A 21,265-nucleotide genomic window follows, 5' to 3' on the forward strand; every position below is an offset into this window, starting at 1 on the left:
GTAATTATGAATAACTATGTTTTCGATCAAATGATTTTTTAAACAGTAAAAGGATCTATGCCAAAAGTTTATATATGGTAAGAACTAAATATATAAAAGAATAAAATTAAAGGATGAAAGAGACTTGTGATAATTCTGCTTTGTATATGAATGTGCCTTTTCCCGCGATCTTCTTACACATGTGAATGAAGACTTGCGTCATTCTCAACAGAAAAAAATTGATCGACCTATTCAAGAAAATACGCTGACTTTCACAGTTATTTGTTTTAAAATTCAAGAATATAAGAAATCATGTTGATTCTGCTTTGCATATGAATGCGTATCTTCCCGCGCTTTTCTTAGACATATTAATGAAGTTTTACGTCATTCTCAACACACAAATGTCATCGACTTAGTTCTCAAAATAGGCTAGTTTTCATATAGCGTGGTTCCATTTAATGAAACTGTATTTTATAGTAAGGATCTATTCTAAAATTATCATTACTAGAAAGAAAAATATATTTTTCTAAGAATGTTGTGGATCTTAAGTCGAGGTTTCAAAAGCACAACAAACCGGGACTATGGCTGACGTGGGAGAAGAGAAGATATCCAAAAAGTAAGGTTTTATGACATAATGTCTGGGTATTTTCTGAATTGTTATCACTGTATGGATAAATGATGATATTAATTGAAATATGTATAATGTATGAAATGTCATTGAGGCTTCACTACATTGAAATCTTGGAGCGGATGTGATGGCTAGCGAGGTGGAACATGTGGCTTAGTCTTGTCGGGTGTACAAGGGTTGAGGCATGTTTTCCACTATGGATACAACCTACGTACCTGGTGAGAGAAATGAAAGTGAAGATTCTGGCCGATAATTTTTCTTAGTGTCATGTTACAGTGATAGGTTAACGCGGGTTGGTTTTTGATGTTAAATGGGAATGTTTTGGAATTTATCACTGGTAGAACGTGACTAGTATACACCTGTTGGTGGTGCTTATGCTCGCCTTCAGACTTATCTCATTTTGAAATAAACCTACTCTCAGTAAGTACGTAATTTGACCTAGTCTTTCTTAAATTGCTTCCATGTAGTCAAGTTGGTCATTTCATGCAGTAGGCTGTACAAGGAGTCTACTACTGTCTCTGTGAGAAGTACTCGCGAATGTTTTTACCTCTTTGTTCATTAAAGATCTTGTAATCATTATCTCTTAACTCATTCCTATTCTCTTGGAAGAACTTTGAGCTACCGGTGTTTTCTTTAATGTTATATTTCAATCAATTCGCCCCTCTTCTGCATAGGTAGTTCTTAAGGGTTCTATTAAGCCATTCTACTTCATCTTACTTTATGTATTTCATCAGATCCCTTCCAGAATTGAATATAGCATTGCAAATTGATTCATAGTCCCCCAGGTATTCTAGTTGCTAACTTCATTATTTTTTTTCTTGCCTGGATTGAAGTATATTCCAGGATCGGTTTAATTAATTTTGAAATGGTCAGTATGACTCGTGTTGTCTTTGCGAATTAGTAAGTGTAACTGAGACAATTTCACGATGATTATGGTAGTCCCATGTAATAGTTATTTCTATTGAAATATGAATTCGTTAGAAATATGAAAAAAAAACAAGAAATGTCACTAATGAATGATGCATTACAATATTATGAAAGTAGGGCTACCAGTGTGAGGTCAAACCAATGGGCATTATTCAAAATCCTTTTTCTGTGGTTTCCTATTCAGATCTTTTTACTCAATGTATTGTTGCCTCCATTGTCGAATCAGGTGCCATTTTGGCATCATTGGTAAACCCTAAATCCGTATGTTAATTGTTTTTCCATTGACAGTTCTGTGAGGAGTATGTATTTATTGACAAAGGAGCATATCTTGGGTTCTCTAAGAATATGTATTCAAAGCTTGTGTGATCTTTGCTGTTGTGGTATAATAGCAGATGAAGTCCTTCCCATTCTCCACTTCAGTAAGCAAGTGGTTGCTGTACCTGACGGTGACCCGTATCATAATTGAACAAGGAGAGTGTCACCGTGTCCCAAATCTTTACATCAGATTAATTCCTCAGATTCTTTGTTTAGACTCATATGATGATGCTTTTAGGTAATCATGAATCAACAGCAGCATGTTGCATCCTTGGACATCTTTCCTTTCTTGTCTGAATAAAGAGAACATTATAAAAAAAGACATCCTTTTTTTGTGCCACTTGTAGATTGTTTGATGTTATACTGATTGGGAATCCTGTCACTTGTGTTAGTTGAAGGAAAATCTCATTTTTTCAGCTTCCTCAAGAGCATTCCATGTGTCATACATCAGTTAAGGAAATTTCATGGAAACCTATAAAAGAAAAAAAGATCTACTCATTCTAGGTTTAAAGAAATACTGAAAGCTTTTCTCAGGTCAGGGGAGAATCTCCATACTATTGTGTCAGATAAAGTTTTACCTAATCCTAGCAACCTGTTTCAGGTGAACAGGTGACCACAGGGCATTAGCAGCAGTGAACATCAGGATGTTGGTGAATGTATGGAGAGTGATCGCTGTAGAAGCTCCTCAGTTAGGGGCTAAGAGACAGTTACTCCACCGTTGGGCTGACTTTTCCCCAAGCTTTACATTCCACTATTATTCATCCAAACGGTGGGTGAAACATCAGAAGCAGCAACTTATGTGATTTTATATTATATGTAGAAGTATCAGCTTACATGTTATTTATTTAGCTTGTTACTGCATGATCTGTTCCTGTGAGAAAGGTTTCTGCATTTCTTGTAAATGTCCCATCCTAAGTCAGGAGAGGCTGGATGATTATGATTTAATGTTTCAGTTAAAACTAGAGTTATCTATAAGTTGGATCTTGCTGCTAGAGATGTTTCACCCACCCTCTCTGTTGTGGCTGGTGATAATTGTCACCCTCTCTGTTAGTGGCTGGTGATAATTGTATGTCTTAGCTGAATTGTCATAGTACATTCATGTATATTATGAAAGACTTTTTTCTTTTAACCCTTACAGTGCACAGTTGATCTTAATGGTCTTTCCCATTGCACAAATAAAGATTATTTTTTATGAATAGGTGCCCAAAAAGTATAAGAATAATTTTTGCTTTTCTGATAAATCAGTGTTTAAATCTCATAGTTTGGGAAACTGCAATACTTGCTGGGTTTGTCTGTCCTGAGTGCAATTTTTATGAGATGCACTTTTTAAAAAAAGCCCATACCTGGTTGAAGACAATTTCATTGGGTTTCTGGAGCCATGGGACAGCTCCAGTTACTTTTCCATTATTTGGTTTGCTGTGTATGGCCAGCTAACAGAGCCCACAATGTGTATGATATTCAACTTGTGGTTGAAAAATGAACACTTAGATTGAAGCCATGAATGCCCTGCTGTGTAATCTTTTCTGATGTACCAAAATTTTTACTCATTATTTTCATGTTTTCTAGCATTTGGTATTGGTCCAGGTGACATAGGTTTACTTGTGTTTAAAGAAAATGAGACTTTTAGCTAATGTGTTAATGATCTAGTTCACAATCAAAAGGTGAATCTACAGCCTTTGCATGTGATTTTATGTAGTCGATCAGTTTTAAAATAATATGTATTTTTTGTTTGGCAAATGGTAGGTGTCCTTTAAGAAATATTCAGGTGATTTGCTCCACATTCTACAGTCTCTTCATTTCTTAGATCTGCAGTCCCATCACATAAGTTTAACTCCATTCATCTACATGGTCTGAAAGGAGATCTTCGGAAGATGGGTATTTCATATACTTAGGATGCAGCTTGGAGATAGTTTACAGGTGGTTTTCATCATGTCCACTTGATATTTTATACTTCCCTACCTTCCTGCACCAGAATCCCCTTCATTCTTCTGCAGACTCCTCCATTGTGGAGGAACCCAGTCGTGCCCAGTGAGTGGGGCTACAGGTCATAAAGTGTAGTGATAGTGTATATGTCTGTGTGGGGGTGCAGGGCAGTTGAACGGCATGAATTCATTGTGATAGTTGCATCATAGGCATAAAGGGTTTTAAACATATATATTGGTATTTGTATTATTGTAGGGATGAATGAAGTTTGGAACATAGATAAGAAAGTGTAATTCGTACATGTCTGGAAAGCGTGGTTTCATTTGGTTATGTGACTAGTGGGGTGATATTCAAGACCAAGTTAGGAGACTGACTTTTAAGTATTCATTGGTTCATTTCTGTATGCACTTGTTTTGTCAGTTCTGTGTTTGTTGAGGGTGGGGAAATCCTTGTGTACAGGTTACTCAAATGTGAAGTAGGGGGTAATCTTTTTATTTCTACATAGGGGTTTGTGGTTAGTTATGAAGTTGTTTTCATGGGAAGGAACAAGTGCTGTTACAAAGAAATTGCCAAATATATTAAGGTGGGATTGTATTTGAGGATTTTTCTTTTGTTATTTGGTTTTGAGTGCATTTGGTAGGCAGCCAGTGATTGTTCCGAGAGCTCCAGTTTGTTTGGTTTTCAGATTTGATAAGTTTGCATTTGATTGGCTTGATGGCCAAGTAGTTGAGGTGTAGTTTAGGGTAGAGTGAAAGAAGTGTTTATTGAGGAAACTAAAGTATTCTTTATCCTAAAATTTGGTGTCATTTATTGTCATAAGGGTAGTTAATTTGTCACTTTTTTATGTTCATAGTGTAGAGGGTGAATATCAAGTTTGTGTCTTCTGTGATGTCCTGTATAGTTAGTGTTTTGTTGCATTGGAATGATGGGTCATTTATGGTTGCAGGAGGGTGCAAGTTGGATTCTTGTCTATTTGGAGTCGAAAGGGTGAAAGAAGACTTTTTGGGGGAAGCGGCTATTTTGTTCATGTTGAGCCACTGTCCATATGTGTGATGTAGTGTTGCTTGTTAATTTGTTGGTGTTCTCAGGGTGCTGTGATGAGATTGCAGGGTTGTTTGCTTAAGAGAGGGCTTTCATCCTGTAAACTGTGGGAGGTCATATAGGTAGAGATCGAAGAGGGTTCAGGAGAGAGCTGCTCCTTAGAGGACTCCATTGTTGAAGTTGAGCTTTAAAGGTGAAGTCTTTGTGAGTGACTTTCGTGGTGGCTAACTGTGAAGTTGGCCAACTACTTTTTGTCATTGATTTGGAGCCTTGTGTCAAATATTGTTTGTGTGCGGATGGGTGGGACTGCATCGGGTTTTAACCAAGATGGTATCAGAAGTCTCGTTAATTCTCCTGGCATCATCTCTTTTCATCACTCTCTTTCCATATGCCATAATGTTGCTGTTCTCTCTGTTTTGTGGTAGGCTTCTTTTTTTTTTTTTTTTTTTTTTTTTTTTTTTTAGCTGTCTGCATGTGTCCCTGCCCCTGAGTTTTGAACCCATGGCACATGTTTGGATTATGCTCCCATATCTTCTGTGGGGAAACCAAACTCCAGAGGATAGGCTGATATATTATCTCCTTCCTTGTACAGCTAAACTATGGAATGCTCTCCCCTCTTTTGTCTTTCCCATTTCTTATAACCTTTCTTCCTTTGAGGATCAAGTCTACAGATACCCGCAGAGCCCGGATTACTTTCTACCTTCTTTTCCTTTTACTTTTTCTTTCACTTGAGATGGCTTTGATTGGTAAATATTTTGCCTATGCCATGTTTGTCACTATGAAAATGAAATATATGAAATGAAATGTACTGTACCTGATCCATGACATAGACAGGAGAGTTATAGTCAGTGACTGTAGAATTTGATTAAATTTGCAGTGAACTGAAAAGGAGATTGAAAGCAGAGAAGAAAGCACAGGAGAAAGCTGAGAAGGAAAGTAATAAAGGACCCCAACCTGACCAGGCAGCTAAACCTAAGGTAGAGTTACCTATTAGAACTAGCATTTAGATGACATTGGAAAGGCATGACTTGTTCTGATGAATTGTTAGATATTTAAAGTAAAACAAATGGACCCAGCATTTTACTGATACATGAGTTTCACTGCATATGTGTTGTTGCTTAAGATTTCAGTGCAGGGGTACATATATGATTTCACTTTCTCCCTTTCATACAGTAAGTCCTCATGGCATTTGTAAAAACAAATACATCAAAATTAGTTCCATATAATGTGATCTAAGGTAAATACTCTGTTCACTGCTACATTCAAAATGTAAGACAAATATATGCATTTAGTATCTATTTTTTATTATTATACATAATTGCTGTCTCCCGTGTTAGCGTGGTAGTGTCAAGAAACAGATGAAGAATGGCCCATCCACTCATATGCACATATATGTACATTAATGCCAACATGCACATATACATAACAACATGAACATACACATATGCTGATATTACATACATTCACATGGACATATTCATACTTGCTTGCCTACATCCATTCCTGTTGCCACCCCACCCCACAGGAAAATAGCATCGCCATCTCCTACTTCAGCGAGGAAGCTCCAGGAATACAGACAAATAGGCCACACTCATTCACACTCAGTCCCTAGCTGTCATGTGTAATATACTGAAACCAGAGCTCTATATATACACATACACATGTATATACATACACGTCCACACACGCAAATATACATACCTATACATCTCAACGTATACATATATATACACACACAGACATATACATATATACGCATGTACATAATTCATACTGTCTGCCTTTATTCATTCCTATCGCCACCCTGCCACACATGAAATAACAACCCCCTCCCCCAAATGTGCGCGAGGTAGCGCTAGGAAAAGACAACAAAGGCCACATTTGTTCACACAGTCTCTAGCTGTCATGTAATAATGCACCAAAACCACAGCTCCCTTTCCACATCCAGGCCCCACAGAACTTTCCATGGTTTACCCCAGACGCTTCACATCCCTGGTTCAATCCATTGACAGCACGTCAACCCCGGTACACCACATCGTTCCAATTCACTCGATTCCTTGCATGCCTTTCACCCTTCTGCATGTTCAGGCCCCGATCACTCAAAATCTTTTTCACTCAATCGTTCCACCTCCAATTCGGTCTCCCACTTCTCCTAGTTCCCTCCACCTCTTGACACATATATCCTCTTGGTCAATCCCCCCTCACTCATTCTCTCCATGCGACCATACCACTTCAATATATATATATATATATATATATATATATTATCCCTGGGGATAGGGGATTAAGAATACTTCCCACGTATTCCCTGCGTGTCGTAGAAGGCGACTAAAAGGGGAGGGAGCGGGGGGCTGGAAATCCTCCCCTCTCGTTTTTTTTTTTTTTTTTTTTTTTTTTTTTTTTTTTTTTTTTTCCAAAAGAAGGAACAGAGAATTGGGCCAGGTGAGGGTATTCCCTCAAAGGCCCAGTCCTCTGTTCTTAATGCTACCTCGCTAACGCGGGAAATGGCGAATAGTATAAAAGAAAAAGAAAAAAGATATATATATATATATATATATATATGTGTGTGTGTGTGTGTGTGTGTGTGTGTGTTTGTTTTAAGTGCTAGTGAGATAGTGGCATGGACAAGCTAATTATGACATTTGCTTTGATACAGTTAGGTATAATGCAGTGAGACCAGAGCCTGAGGATAGGGGAGAAAGAATACTTCCCCTGAACTGTGTGAAGTAGAAGGGGGCTAGGGATAGGTCCCACAAATCTTCCCCTTGTGTTTCAGCTTCTTTAAAGTGCATTATATGTAGGTATGCATAGTACATTCCAAGAAAATGACAAGTTACCCCATTGATGGGAGTTCACGAAGGGAATGGGCATCAGAGATTAGATAGATAGTGAGTTACATTTGTATCTGCAGGCACTTGATGATGAAATCAATCCCAATGAATACCTGAAGCTAAGGACTCAGCATGTGCAACAGCTGAAAGATGAAGGCAAAGCTGTTTTCCCTCACAAGTTCCATGTATCCACCTCCCTTACAGAGTTCCTCAGAAAATATGAGAACTTAGGTAAAGAAGAAGAAGGGAAGGAGGAAGTGACAGTGGCTGGGAGAATTCATGCCATCAGAGAGAGTAGTCAGAAACTACGGTTTTATGATTTACGAGGGGAAGGTGTTAAATTACAGGTAAGGTTAAATTTACATATAATTCAATCTTTATTTCAATATCACATTTCTCATATTTTTCTTGCTTGTGTTATGGTCATTCTAGTTCATGCCTTATTAGTGAGAATGACATATGTATATTTTTGGTGTAATTTTCCTTAATATCATCAGGCATTTACATTACGTATGGCCCCACAATATTAAAATCTTATTCTTATCCTGACATGAGAAGAATCATACCAGGTTCAGTCTTGAGGAAGTGACGATTGCTAGGCCGAAAAGTGATGTAGGACCATTTTGGGTAGGGAAATAAGGTATACGATCATTACTTTCATTAACAAGAGTAGGTGAATGAATCAAACACAAAGTTTTGGAGGTGACAGGAACCATATACTGATTGTCTGAAGTAGGTGAAAGGATCCCTACATTGAATATTAGGCAAAGGATTCCAAAAAATGATTCTTTGGTGAAAGGATTCTTACCTTGATTCTTCAGAGGAGCTAGAAGATTCTTACACTGATTCTCAGTTGAAAGGATTCCAACAATGATTCTCAGGAGGAGGTAAAAGGATCCCAGCACTGATTCTCAAGAGGTGAAAGGATCCTAACACTGATTCACAAGATGAATTGTTGTCTCTACTGATCTGTGGTAGGAGGCATAAGGATCTTCATATCGATTCTCAGGAGTTGGTGAAAAGATATCTATGCTGATACTCAGGAGGAAGTGAAAAGATTTGTATTCCGATTCTCTGGAGGATGTGGGGGGATCCATTCAGTGATGCATAGGAGGTGGAAAGATCCCATCACTGATTCTTAGTACATGATATATGAAGGATAAGGGAATAGATTACCTCAGCTTGCTTGAGCCTGGAAGTCTTGATCTGTCCCTTGACTGACAAAATATGACAATATGTACTAAGCAGTGTAACTTACCTTCTTACAAGTATAAATGACAAAATTTTTGCTTAAGGCAGGGCTAAGTCTTAGTGCTTCCCACATATATATGCTTGCTTCTCAGTGATGTTTTATGTTGCAACATTTTGTTTGTTTTTATCACTTTTTTGGTTTAGTGCATAATTAACAAGGAGTCCCAGATGCATAATTGTAGTTTTAAGCTTGATTGCCTGGCAGTGATAATATGTACAAATCTGGATGGATTAGTGGGAAATAGAAAAAGAGATTAATTTAGGAAATATTGTTTGAAATTTTAATAATTTAAGATCCCATGCATGAGAATCTGATAATTTAGGATACCTTGCATGAGATTTTGATGTACATTTTAAGCATAATTCAAACAACTTATAAGTTTAATAAAAGAAGTTGAATTGCAGTTAGTGCTTCATAAAAGATACGTTAAAGATGAAGTTTAAAGTGAAGAAATATATGGTTGAGTACCAGCAGTAGGAATGAAGTAAGTTACTTTATTCATTTTCCTAAAGAAGTCAGCAGAGTATTCATAGATGAATTATTGATGCAAGTGATTATTTTGGTACACCAAACTTTTAGCTTTTAACATGTCTTCCAGTATTATCAGGTCTATCTGGAGTTTGGGTTATGTACACACTTGTGTGTGCATGTTTTTTGGTAGTATTTGGTAGGCATCCACCAGCTAAGGAGGTATTTTACCGATACTACCCACCTGGTATTGGGAGGGTTAGTAATGGGACGGATGTGTAGTGAACCAGCACTTCAAGAGTTTGTCAGGTTGCACTCCTCTGATCCAGGTAGCAGTCTTTTTTTTCTGCCTCTCCCACATGTGGACTGCTGACATCCTGTTTGCAAACTTATAATCTCTTCTTGGAACATATTGGCACTTGACAACACTCAACACTTAACTCATTCTTCGTAACTACATTTCCTGCTGTGAGGGCTCTGTGCTAGCCCTGCCTTTTAGCAAAATGGTAGGAGCTTTAGATTGTAGTAGTAGTCGGGAACATGAGATTGGAGCAATAGGTAGTAGTAGGTAGGAACATTTAGATGGGAGATTAGATAGAAGAGCTTGGTTGGAACATTAGGTAGAAGTAGTTGGTAGAAGCATAAGGTAGGAGCCTCTGAAAACACTGTGCTAGAGTTGCCCTTTGCCAGTGGCCTACTAAAGATGAGATGCTAAAAGGCTAAGAAGTGGCACTGGAGTACCCCAGTTATCGCAACTTTTGTTGTGACCAGCCCCTGAAGGGAATGGGCATCAGAGATATGGATAGATAGAAGTGGGTGCATATGTATGTATACATATGTGTATGTGTTTTAGTTTTTCAGTATTAGCTTAGCTTTTCTGTGTTTGTGTTGTGATCTTTGTTCTTGGCAGAGTTGTGTGCTGCCACCTTTATATTATTGTAGAATGATGAATGATATAGCATAATGTGTTTGTTGGATCAGCAACCATGGCCAGTATTGGCTATAGATCTGTTGGCAAGGTCATTCATATCTTCTGAATGTGATCATAGTATTTTGGTCTTGTTTGATTTGGCTGCATTCTTATTGACTGAGTGTTTTACACTTAGATTAAGGTTAAAGGAAAATGAGGTAGATGGAATTAAACAAGAGGAACTTGAGAGGTGAAAGGCCAGGAAAGATTTTATGGAAAAGATTGCTCAAGTTATTCTGGTGGCATGTGGGAGATAACATACTTTAGTGTTAGCAGACACTCTTAATCATACTTTAGGTCACTGACTATGGCACTTTTCCAAGATGTCATATTTAATGCATGGAATTTTCTGTTTTCTTTACAGGTTTTGGCCAATCTTAGATTTTATGAGAACGAGACAGCCTTCATAGAAGATTGTGACAAAGTTCATCGTGGAGACATTGTTGGTGTAAAAGGGGTTGGCATGCGCAGCAAGACAGGTGAATTATCTATCAGGCCCACAAAGATCCAGATACTCTCTCCATGTCTTCATATGTTACCACACCTTCACTTTGGTGTTAAAGATCAAGAAACGAGATATCGGCAGAGATACCTGGATCTGATCATCAACTCAGATATTCGCAAAAAGTTTATTGTCCGAGCCAATATTATATCATACATTCGGAAATTCTTTGATGAATTAGGTTTTTTGGAGGTGGAAACTCCAATGATGAATATGATTGCAGGAGGAGCAACTGCCAAGCCTTTCATTACCCATCACAATGAATTGGATATGGATCTGTTCTTGAGAGTTGCCCCTGAACTATATCTAAAGATGCTTATTGTTGGTGGTATTGATAGGGTATATGAGATAGGAAAGCAGTTTAGAAATGAGGGTATTGACCTTACTCATAATCCTGAGTTCACAACCCTTGAGTTTTATATGGCCTATGCAGACTACAATGACTTGATGGACTTGACGGAGAAGTTGTTATCTGGAATGGTGTTCAGCATCTTTGGTTCATACAAAGTAAAGTTCCATCCACAAGGACTAGATGGTGAAGAATGGGAAATAGACTTCAAGCCTCCATACAGGAGGCTACACATGTACCCAGAACTTGAGAAGGTTCTGGACACAAAGTTACCACCACCAGATCAGCTGGGTTCAGAAGAAGCCTGCAAAGCATTGAGTGACCTATGTGAGAGACTTGACGTAGAATGTCCAGCCCCACGCACATCTTCAAGACTCTTAGACAAGTTGGTAGGAGAGCACTTAGAGGAGCAGTGCATCCACCCCACATTTATTATGGACCACCCACAAATTATGAGCCCTCTTGCTAAATACCACCGCTCAGTCAAGGGTGTTACTGAGAGATTTGAGCTCTTTGTTGCCAAGAAGGAAATTGTTAATGCTTACACAGAATTAAATGATCCATTGGAACAAAGGGCAAGGTTTGCACAACAAGCTCTGGACAAGGCAGCAGGTGATGATGAAGCACAGCTAGTAGATGAGAATTTCTGCACAGCTTTGGAGTATGGTCTTCCTCCAACAGGAGGCTTTGGTTTGGGCATTGATAGACTTACTATGTTCCTGACTGACTCTTATAATATAAAGGAAGTTCTGTTTTTCCCAGCAATGAAGCCAGACAGACCCATGAAGAACCTCTCTGATGATAACAAGGAAAATCAGCCAGTATCATAAGTTTTATACACTGTTTCCTGCTACCAAAGTGCTTAATATTAGCAACGTGATGGGTTACGATATTGTTTGGGCTTGGGGGTTTTGTACCGGTCTTTGTTATAAGTCAGTATAATTAAATGGGGTTGTAAATAGCAAGAGATTGAAAAGTTTATTAATCCATAGTGATTTCAAAATTTGTGAATTTCATGTCCATTATTAAATTTATAATGTTTAACAGTGTATAGTCTCATTTAATTAGACATAACTTGGACGTGTTGCCATTAAATTATATTTATTCTCTTTGATTTTCACACTGGAAACTGTTGTTTGATATATCCTTTTAAACTTAGGTTTCATTTAGTGGAACTATTTTTATCAGGCAATGGAAGATAAGGGTGATATAGAAGATATAAGTGCATAGTGTATAAATATTGTTAAGTAAGTGCAGCACTTGTTTTGTTTTCACCAGTCACTCCCTAGTGTCTTAAGTGAGGAGAAACTTTTGCAGAGCATTCAGTCAATATGTATAGCTTTCAGTTACTGTCGTGTTACAAAGATTCATCAGCTGTTGTTTGGTGTGGAGTTAATGTTGTGGGAAGAGCTATTTGTATAATCCACCTCCTGTTGGTGCTGTGTATGAGAACTTTTGTATGACGCTTCTAGTTATGTGTGTACTTACTAATGTGTTTAGAGCTTTTGTTTGAGCCATCCTCCATTTGATGTGTCAAGTGTGTACTTTCCTCTAGTATTACAAATTGCATTGTACAAGGAGGGAGATTTACACGTGTGGGGTCCCGTCTCTTGAACATTCTCTACTATCATGCAGCCTCTTAAGTTTATGTATGCTCTCTTCATTAACCATGCCTTCCATAATTCTGTTCCATTCATCCTGCACTCTTAAACAATAAAAGTATTTCTTTTCATCATTTTCAACAAATTTTGTGTATATGATTTCATGTCGTCTGGTTATGTTATTCCTACATCTCATGAAGAACTGTTCACTGTCCATGTTGTCAATCTCTTTTAAAAACTTGAAGGTTGTGATCAGTTCACCCACCACTCTTCTTGTCTCCCTACCTATTCTCCAAGCCTGGCCATCTGGCATCATATTGGCTCCCAAGTCAATAGAATCCTGAAATTATTTCTTGATAGAAAATGATCATATTGAGGCTGTCTTTTGATTAGAACCATCCTTAATTACTTTACATTTGCTGGCATTGAATTTCATCAGCCACATTTCAGACTAACTTTGGAGACTGTCTAGGTCAGTTTATAAGCTGATGGAATTCTCCTTGCTTTTCATGTCCCTCATTACCTTTGCACCATATGCAAACTTTCTGGTAGGTTTCCATACATTTGGGTAAGTTATTAATATATATTTATTTATTTTGCTTTGTCTCTGTCTCCCGCGTTAGCGAGGTAGCGCAAGGAAACAGACGAAAGAAATGGCCTAACCCACCCACATACACATGTATACACATACACGTGCAAATATGCATACCTATACATCTCAACATACATATATATACACACACAGACATATGCATATATACACATGTACATAATTCATACTGTCTGCCTTTATTCATTCCCATCGCCACCCTGCCACACATGAAATAACAACCCCCTCCCCCCTCACGTGCGTGAGGTAGCACTAGGAAAAGACAACAAAGGCCCCATTTGTTCACACTCAGTCTCTAGCTGTCATGTAATAATGCACCGAAACCACAGCTCCCTTTCCACATCCAGGCCCCACAGAACTTTCCATGGTTTACCCCAGACGCTTCACATGCCCTGGTTCAATCCATTGACAGCACGTCGACCCCGGTATATGACATCGTCCAATTCACTCTATTCCTTGCACGCCTCTCACCCTCCTGCATGTTCAGGCCTCGATCACTCAAAATCTTTTTCACTCCATCTTTCCACCTCCAATTTGGTCTCCCACTTCATGTTCCCTCCACCTGTGACACATATTAATATAGACCCTCTAATATAGGTACTTCATATCGAACAGAGATAATCTATCCGTCATAGGAGTTTCCCTCATTAATTTTGCCTGGTGATACAGCTTCTTCAGCCTCCCATGTTGTGCAGATAGTCCACTCAGCCTACCCTTTTGTCCATGATGGTGCCCACTGTCTCATATAACTGTAAGAGAATAGTTACATGTGAATTTCCCTTAAAACTGTGCTGTCTCTCACTTGGGAAATTTCTCTTCCATAGAGTCATCCACTTGTTAGCAAGACCAGTCTGATGTTCAACATGTTCCCAGTCTCCTTTATTATTAACAGGTATGATGTTTACCCTTTTCCATTCCCTTGGTACTTTGCCTTTCTTCAGTGACACCTTTAATTCAAGTGGTTTATGTAGCATATTTTTACACACATTTAGCTCATATAGTGAAATTTCATGAGGACCATGAGCCATGTATGGGTGAAGTCCTTTTATTATACTGTTTTTTATCTTTTCTACATATGTCTGTGATTTCCAAAATCTCCCTAGTCCATCTCACTGGTTTTGAGACTATAGTGTCTTCCACTGTGAAAACACTTTTGGTGTTCATTTCTTCACATATCCTTACATTGTTCTCTATAATTTTCCCCTCAGAATCCCTTATCCTGATTAGCTGTCCCTTAATTGACAGCTGACTCAATACGTTTTAAGAACTTGAATTTTCACCTGTCGTATCCACACTACTCTTTTCAAAGTTTATTCCTCTTTCTCCTGCTTCACTTTTCTGTGCTATGTTATATCCTGTGACTGCTTGCTGCCTGGAATGCCATCTGTCTTTGCCATTGCACGTATCAAAGCTCATTTGCTTTATGACATCTTTTGTTAAACCATTCTCTCTGTATTTGAGGCTTGAGGTACCCATACCTCTACACCTTCCTTATAAATTTTACATCACAAAGCCGTGGTTCCTGGCTACTGAATTCCATTTCCCAGTCTACATTACCATAGAAATTATTGAGGTTTATGTAGTTTCCATGATTATATTTCCTCCATATGTCCTCCACTGCTCTTAATATCTTCATTTACTATATTGTCAAACCTGAGCATTACCTGATCACATCCTCTAAATGTATCATTTATAATATTCTCAGTGTCAGTATTAGTATGTGTTAAGATAAGATCTAGCACTGATGATGTATCATGTCTCTCAACCTAGTGTGCTCTATGTCATGTTAGTATTGAAAATTTCCTTGTGTACACTTGAAAATTTGTCTCAACGACTCCTTATTGCCACGAGAATCTAAATTCCCCCAGTTTCTCTCTCTACTTTTGAAATTCCCATCATCAATAATTTACCATCTCCTAGTCTCTTTTTATACCGTCTTGTTTGTTCCTTCAGTGTTATCATTGTATATTTGTTCTGGATTGTTGCCGTATGTATCGACTGAATGGGCCATCCTCCATTGATTCTTGAACCTTCAGACTATCTTTTATTGAGAGGGCTAACCCTCCCCTTCCTTTGCCTTCTCATTCCTTCCTTGCTTTCTTGTACTTATTTGGGCAGAACAGGTTAGAGCTTGTTTCATTGATGAGCTTAGTTTCTGTGACTCCAACACTGTCAGATGCATTTGCCCATACAGTCCTTGAATTCCAGTTCTTTACCACTAACTGTTTATCTATCATCTGAATACAATACTTTGTCTGACATTACCATCTCATTTAACTCTCCTACCTTTTCTGAAGTTATAGCAGAGCTGTTCCGTCCTCTTGCTTCATACAGTGCCTCGATTTTTGTCTTCTGAATGTACTCTTAACTTGTCTCTCCATTTCCCTTGGTTTTTCACATTTGAATATCTCACTGAATTCCATCATGCTTTTAAATCTTAGCTTTTTTTAAGCACTTCCTACCTTTATGATTCCAAGTCAAATGTAATCTTAACTCATTACCCCTTTACGTGTAGGTTATAATCAGTTCTTTCCCTTGTGATAGAAATTGCATCTGGTGGCAAAGTGACTTCAGGAGTCATTTAATATGTATTTCCTCCCCTTTCTTCCTTATGCATCTCAACCTTTAGCTCTACTAATCTTTCTAATTTTGATGCCACCCACTTTTCAGCTAGATTCCTTTGTGTAGAAGTGTCAATCACAGTTTATCTAACTTTTGTCAATAATTTCATTTAGCACTGGTCCTGTATGCTCCCTGCCTTTTCTAAATATTCCATCAACTAGCCCATATACTTATTGCTTCATCTCTAGTAGTGCATTTTCTTCTTTTGACTGCTTCTCGTAATTTCCATTGTACGTCCATATTCCTCTGCATAACTGTTCACAGTCTGTTGATCTGCTGTGTATATATATACATATATACATATATGTATATATATACATATATACACATTTTATTTATTTATTTATTTACATATTTACATATTCATTCATTTACATATTTATACTTGCTTGCTTTCATCCATTTCTGATGCTACCCTGCCCCACAGGAAACAGCATTGCTACCCCTGCTTCAGCGAGGTAGTGCCAGGAAAAGACAAAGAAAAGGCCACATTCGTTCACACTCAGTCTCTAGCTGTCATGTGTAGTGCACCGAAACCACAGCTCCCTATCCACATGGACCTTTCCATGCTTTAGCCCAGACACTTCACATGCCTTGGTTCAGTCCATCGACAGCACGTTGACCCTGGTATACCACATCGTTCCAATTCACTCTATTCCTTGCATGCCTCGCTCTCCTGTATGTTTGGCCCCGATCGCTCAAAATATGTATTATATGGTTGCGAGGCATGGGCTATAGATAGGGTTGTACGGAGGATTGCTTGTGGATGCATCATGGTCAGGAGTGCTAACCTAATGGCTACACTATTCTTATCTTCCTTTCACACACACACACTCCTGAACTCAAAGCACCTGCTTTGCAGTTTCTCATTCAAAGCTGCCAGCAGTGCTATGTCAACAGACAATGACTGACAAACCTCCCATGTCTCCTCACCCCTAGCAGACTGGAAACTTGCCCTGTTCTCCAAGACTTACATTTACCTCCATCATTACCCCATCCATAAACATTATATGGCCGTAGTGACATCATGCAACCCTGCCATAGACTTACTTTCATTTGGAACCACTCACCCTCCTCTCTATTTACTTGGGCACTTGCTTTAATCTGTTGATAAAAATTCCTCATTGCTCCTTGTAGCTTTTCTCTAACACCACAAGCTCACTTGCCATCATTGCTTCGAAAAAGTGCATCTATTAATATGCTTTCTACAGATCCGAAATTGCCACATACAGTCCCTCTGTTCATCAGTTTTTCTCATTCTTCAAAGCAAATCAAGGTACCAGATCCACACATAGACAGGTGTTACTGGACTCTGCTTGCTGAAGATTACAATGCAAGTGAAAAGTCACCTTTGCTAAGTAATCTTGTCATAGAATTCACTCCAAAGGAGCCCATATTTCTCTGCTGCTGGAAGTAGCATAACTTACGGCTGTAGGAGCCTTTAGAAATGGGGCCTGGTACAATTATGGATAAGTTATTAAACACGAGCATTACCGGACTCCGCCTGCATATGGTTATGCTGCATATGAAATTTCATCATTGGTGAGGTTGTATTGCTGTTGCAGATCACAAGGAAGTACAAACTTGCTGAACTTCATGATCCAAAGGAATCCTTTCCCTGCTGATTGTAATACAGCTTTGGAGCTGCAAGAGCCCCATAATTAAAATCAGAACTCTTGTTAAAATGCATTTTGTAGTAATGATGGTACTGGTACTGACAAATTTAGGTACCTCATCTCTATATTAAGCACATATGTGACATACACTGTTTATGGGAAAATGAAACAGAGATTTACAACATGTCTATTTTCATTTATATTACCCCATGAAGGTGGGGTTGAAAGAATCAGAAGATCAAGAAGCACGCAACAGTATTTTATTGAGTGATTAAAATCCTTTTCAAGTGCAGACTTCGTGAACTTAAAACAATCTACATCACCATCCGCAAACATGTTTGCTACAGGGTCATAGGTTTCATTAATAAATGGCCCTTAAGCAAGCCTTACGGATTATGCATGATTTAGAATTCCCTCTTTTTCCAAATTCACGAAGACTGATCACAGTGCGTGTGAACATCAAACAAACAGAAATTGGGACAGATAAGACACACGGCATTCGGGAGACTAAGCAAGCATAGCCGAGTTAGGTTCTTGTTGCTAAGTTAATTTATATTATAGTTTTATGTTTAGATAAATAGGCATCATTTCATGAAATTCATATATACAATAATAGAGTGTGTAACAATATTCTGTTATTCACAGTTTATATATTTCTCTATAATACAGTAAATAAAGGATTGTCATAAAATAGCCAAAGCAATAATGAGTAGTACAGGTCACTATATATATCCATGTTAGACCGTATGTAGCATATGTCTGCACTTTACTGGCTTACTGAACCTTAATCTATGCAGTAAAGCTTATGTTATCCTTATTCTATTGTAAATTAATGTGATAAGAATCAAGGCACTGACTTTCATATCACTGGTGATTTTAACGCACCATTTTGTAATAACTCTTAGCCAAAAGGCTGACTAACTGCCTTAAAGTATAGACAAACAAATAAATAAATGCAACAGAAAGATGGTTAACTCGTACCAGAGTTTTGCCTTGACAGTTAGCCAGTCTGAGGAGCACAATTCAAGTCATTAAACAGCTGTACAATGAGAAAATAAGCAACATGTGTGGCAAAACTCTCCTGCTCTAGCTGCTGCTGTGCTGAAAATGGCAGTTGTGGTGATGGCACTCGTGTAGTCCATGATACACATTTCAGTTACTTGTACTTGAGACTTTTCCTGTCTATTCTGTTGCTAGTGAGTGGGAGCAGGTGTACCCCTCCCTGCCCTGAAAAGGGCCATGATGGGGCCTGCAGGCTATGTGAAGTAGCTTAGAAGCCACGCTGAGCATGAGCCTTGCAGAAAGGCTTTCCACCTTTGGCGAAGAAGCTCTGGCCCTCCAAGTTCTTGTGGCATTTCTGCAGGTTAGAGGCTAGTTACTATGCTAATTATGCACACTACATGAAAGTTCTTGGTTAATATAGAGTTGCAGATAATGAACATCTCTACTGCCTGTGGAACAGAAGGAACATGATGACAGTACAACAAATGTAAGTATGGCTAAGTGCCTCCAACCATCTCCTCCCGAGGATACAGACAAAAATAAAGATGAGAGGTAAGTACAAAGCTTAGTACACAAGAGATCCAGGCTCGGGTTGGCAACAGGCAAGGCTATATTAATTTCAGTTATTTTTTTTATTTTCATATTTTGGATGCAGCCACAATTATTGACATTTTTATTTTGCTCATTTGATACGATGCTAGTTAGGATTAAGACTATGCTTGACTAATGAACTATTTGTGAGGAAAGATTCTCTTGAAACACTATCAAAGAACTAATAGAAAGAATTAACTAGAGTCTTATTGCAGCTAATTAAACATATGAAACTAAGAAACATCATAATTTAATTTGTGACATCTATCTGAAAGTGCTATGAAGCTCTAAATTTCCATATTCCAAAAACTTCCTCGAGACACCTCATGCTTGGTAACCAATGAAATTGTTAAATAAGTCACAAGTCATGAAGTGAAAACTACACAAGTCCATGGCATTTATTCCATGAATTCCAATCACTGGACTGCTAAGGTGGTCAAGGATGGTTTTGGAAAGCAGATTATATAAGGGAACAAAGCACCAAGCAAAAGTAGGCCAGGCTGGAGCTTAGCGGCCAGCGTGGGACTTGCAGAAGGGTCGGCCGTTCTTGGCATAGAAACTCTTGCCCTCTAGGTTGGATTTGCAAACCTGTGGATAGGATGGGAGCAGACAAACATTCTTTAAAGGTGTACAAAATGATGGGTAGGAAAAAATTTAAGTGATTATGTGGCTCTTCGGGTGGATAAAACAAAAAAAAAAAAAAAAAAAATTCAAACCTCTTCTAGAGCTATCTTTCTATGATAGCTCGTCATGCTGAGTAATATGTACTTGGTATTTGTTAACCATTATCCTATGTCCAAACCTTTTCCTTTTTGTTTTCAGAGTGGGCTGGTTCTTGCAGAATAATCTTTATCAAACATTTTGGCTACCAATCATTTGTACACCAAATGTCAAAATCACAGTGGCAATGAACAAAAAAAAAAATTGAAGAAATCTCAACATTAGATGACAACTATATGATGGAGATAGTTACTAACTGCTTATAGAAAGTGTATAGTATGTAAAGAACAGAGATTGTCAGGAGAGACGGATGAAATGGGGGGGGAAGTGAAATTTCTAAAGAATATTACAGTACACTTGTTCAGTGGTATGTGCTGGATTACCTCACAGGTTGCACTTTGAATACAGTCAGAGAAAGGACAGTCTGGAGGAGAAAGTGTTTTTGTCAAGGACACTAATTTCTTCAATCTGACATTAGAGGCTTAGGACATACTAGATACTTGTCTCTAATTAAGGCAGCCGAGTCCCAAAATGGGAAGCCAATCGTAAAGTATCCCACATTCTGAATGTTATTTTCTAAGGGTGACTAAGCATGTCCCCTGGAGAAACAGTTATTAGGTCTCAACTTCCCAACTCAATTTACTACTGCCTACATGTATCTGGTTTACCTATCAAGATGTAATGTCCAACATGTAGCCAAGTACATGTGCACTTTGAATTGAAAAGATTGTCTAAGAAAGAAAATTTTTTCAATTCAAAGGCTATTGGTACAGACTGGCCAGTTCCCCTATTAATATTTCTAGCACTCTACGAACACCTTTCACATGTTAGTCAGTGACAGCCTTTAAAAGACACATGAAACATTCTGTTTCCCATCCCAGTAATGTCATTGCTTGATTACCATCTTATCACCCATCCAATCCAAAGGTTACACCTAATAAAATTGACGATGAATTATGGAGAAATTCTAGATTTTCATGAATTGGTGTATATTCTCAAGTCTGTTCCCCAGACTGTACAGTTATAAGGATTTTTTTCTACTATGAATTGTGGAGGAAAGTTTCAGGAATATCATCCGCACAGTTGGTCATGGCTTGACTTGGTAATAGACTTGTTCTTACTAATGGGATGAATTTTGCCCACTCTGTATGGCAATTCTGCATAAGAATGCATATCATCACACTTGATATTCTATTTTTTTTTTTTTTTTTTTTTTTTGTCTGGCCTTCATACCTGTCAAAGATCCTTCAGTTCAAAACATCTGTTGAAAGCTTCTGAGATTAAGATTACTCTTTCAGGAGTTTGTCCTCCTTTAACA

At 38.2% G+C, this 21,265-nt stretch overlaps 2 protein-coding genes across 27 annotated transcripts in view; one reads left to right on the top strand and one right to left on the bottom strand.

Moving 5' to 3' along the window:
- The first annotated feature begins 462 nt into the window (after nt 1-462).
- On the top strand, nt 463-12,314 carry LysRS (Lysyl-tRNA synthetase). 2 transcript variants are annotated; one of them, XM_071695225.1, is made up of 5 exons: nt 516-595; nt 2,451-2,618; nt 5,691-5,790; nt 7,725-7,991; nt 10,699-12,314. In XM_071695225.1, exons 2-5 carry the CDS (start codon nt 2,494-2,496, stop codon nt 12,013-12,015), a joined length of 1,809 nt encoding a protein of 602 aa, XP_071551326.1. In that variant the 5' UTR covers nt 516-595; nt 2,451-2,493; the 3' UTR covers nt 12,016-12,314. The 2 variants fall into 2 exon arrangements, with proteins under 2 accessions (XP_071551327.1, XP_071551326.1); XM_071695226.1 differs by lacking the exon at nt 2,451-2,618 and having other exon boundaries at nt 463-595.
- A 5,495-nt stretch (nt 12,315-17,809) lies between these two features.
- Nucleotides 17,810-21,265, bottom strand: part of Zasp52 (Z band alternatively spliced PDZ-motif protein 52) — a 156,906-nt gene continuing 153,450 nt past the window's right edge. For 23 of the 25 annotated variants that reach the window (XM_071695214.1, XM_071695206.1, XM_071695208.1 and 20 more), the window contains one exon: nt 17,810-18,991. In XM_071695214.1, the coding sequence (XP_071551315.1) occupies nt 18,905-18,991 (87 nt within the window). In that variant the 3' untranslated portion in view covers nt 17,810-18,904. Of the gene's footprint in view, nt 19,816-21,265 lie in introns of all 25 variants that reach the window. The other 2 variants (XM_071695205.1, XM_071695199.1) reach the window with 1 other exon arrangement.

The sequence above is a fragment of the Panulirus ornatus genome, chromosome 58, assembly GCF_036320965.1.
Source record: "Panulirus ornatus isolate Po-2019 chromosome 58, ASM3632096v1, whole genome shotgun sequence".
NCBI lineage: Eukaryota > Metazoa > Arthropoda > Malacostraca > Decapoda > Palinuridae > Panulirus > Panulirus ornatus.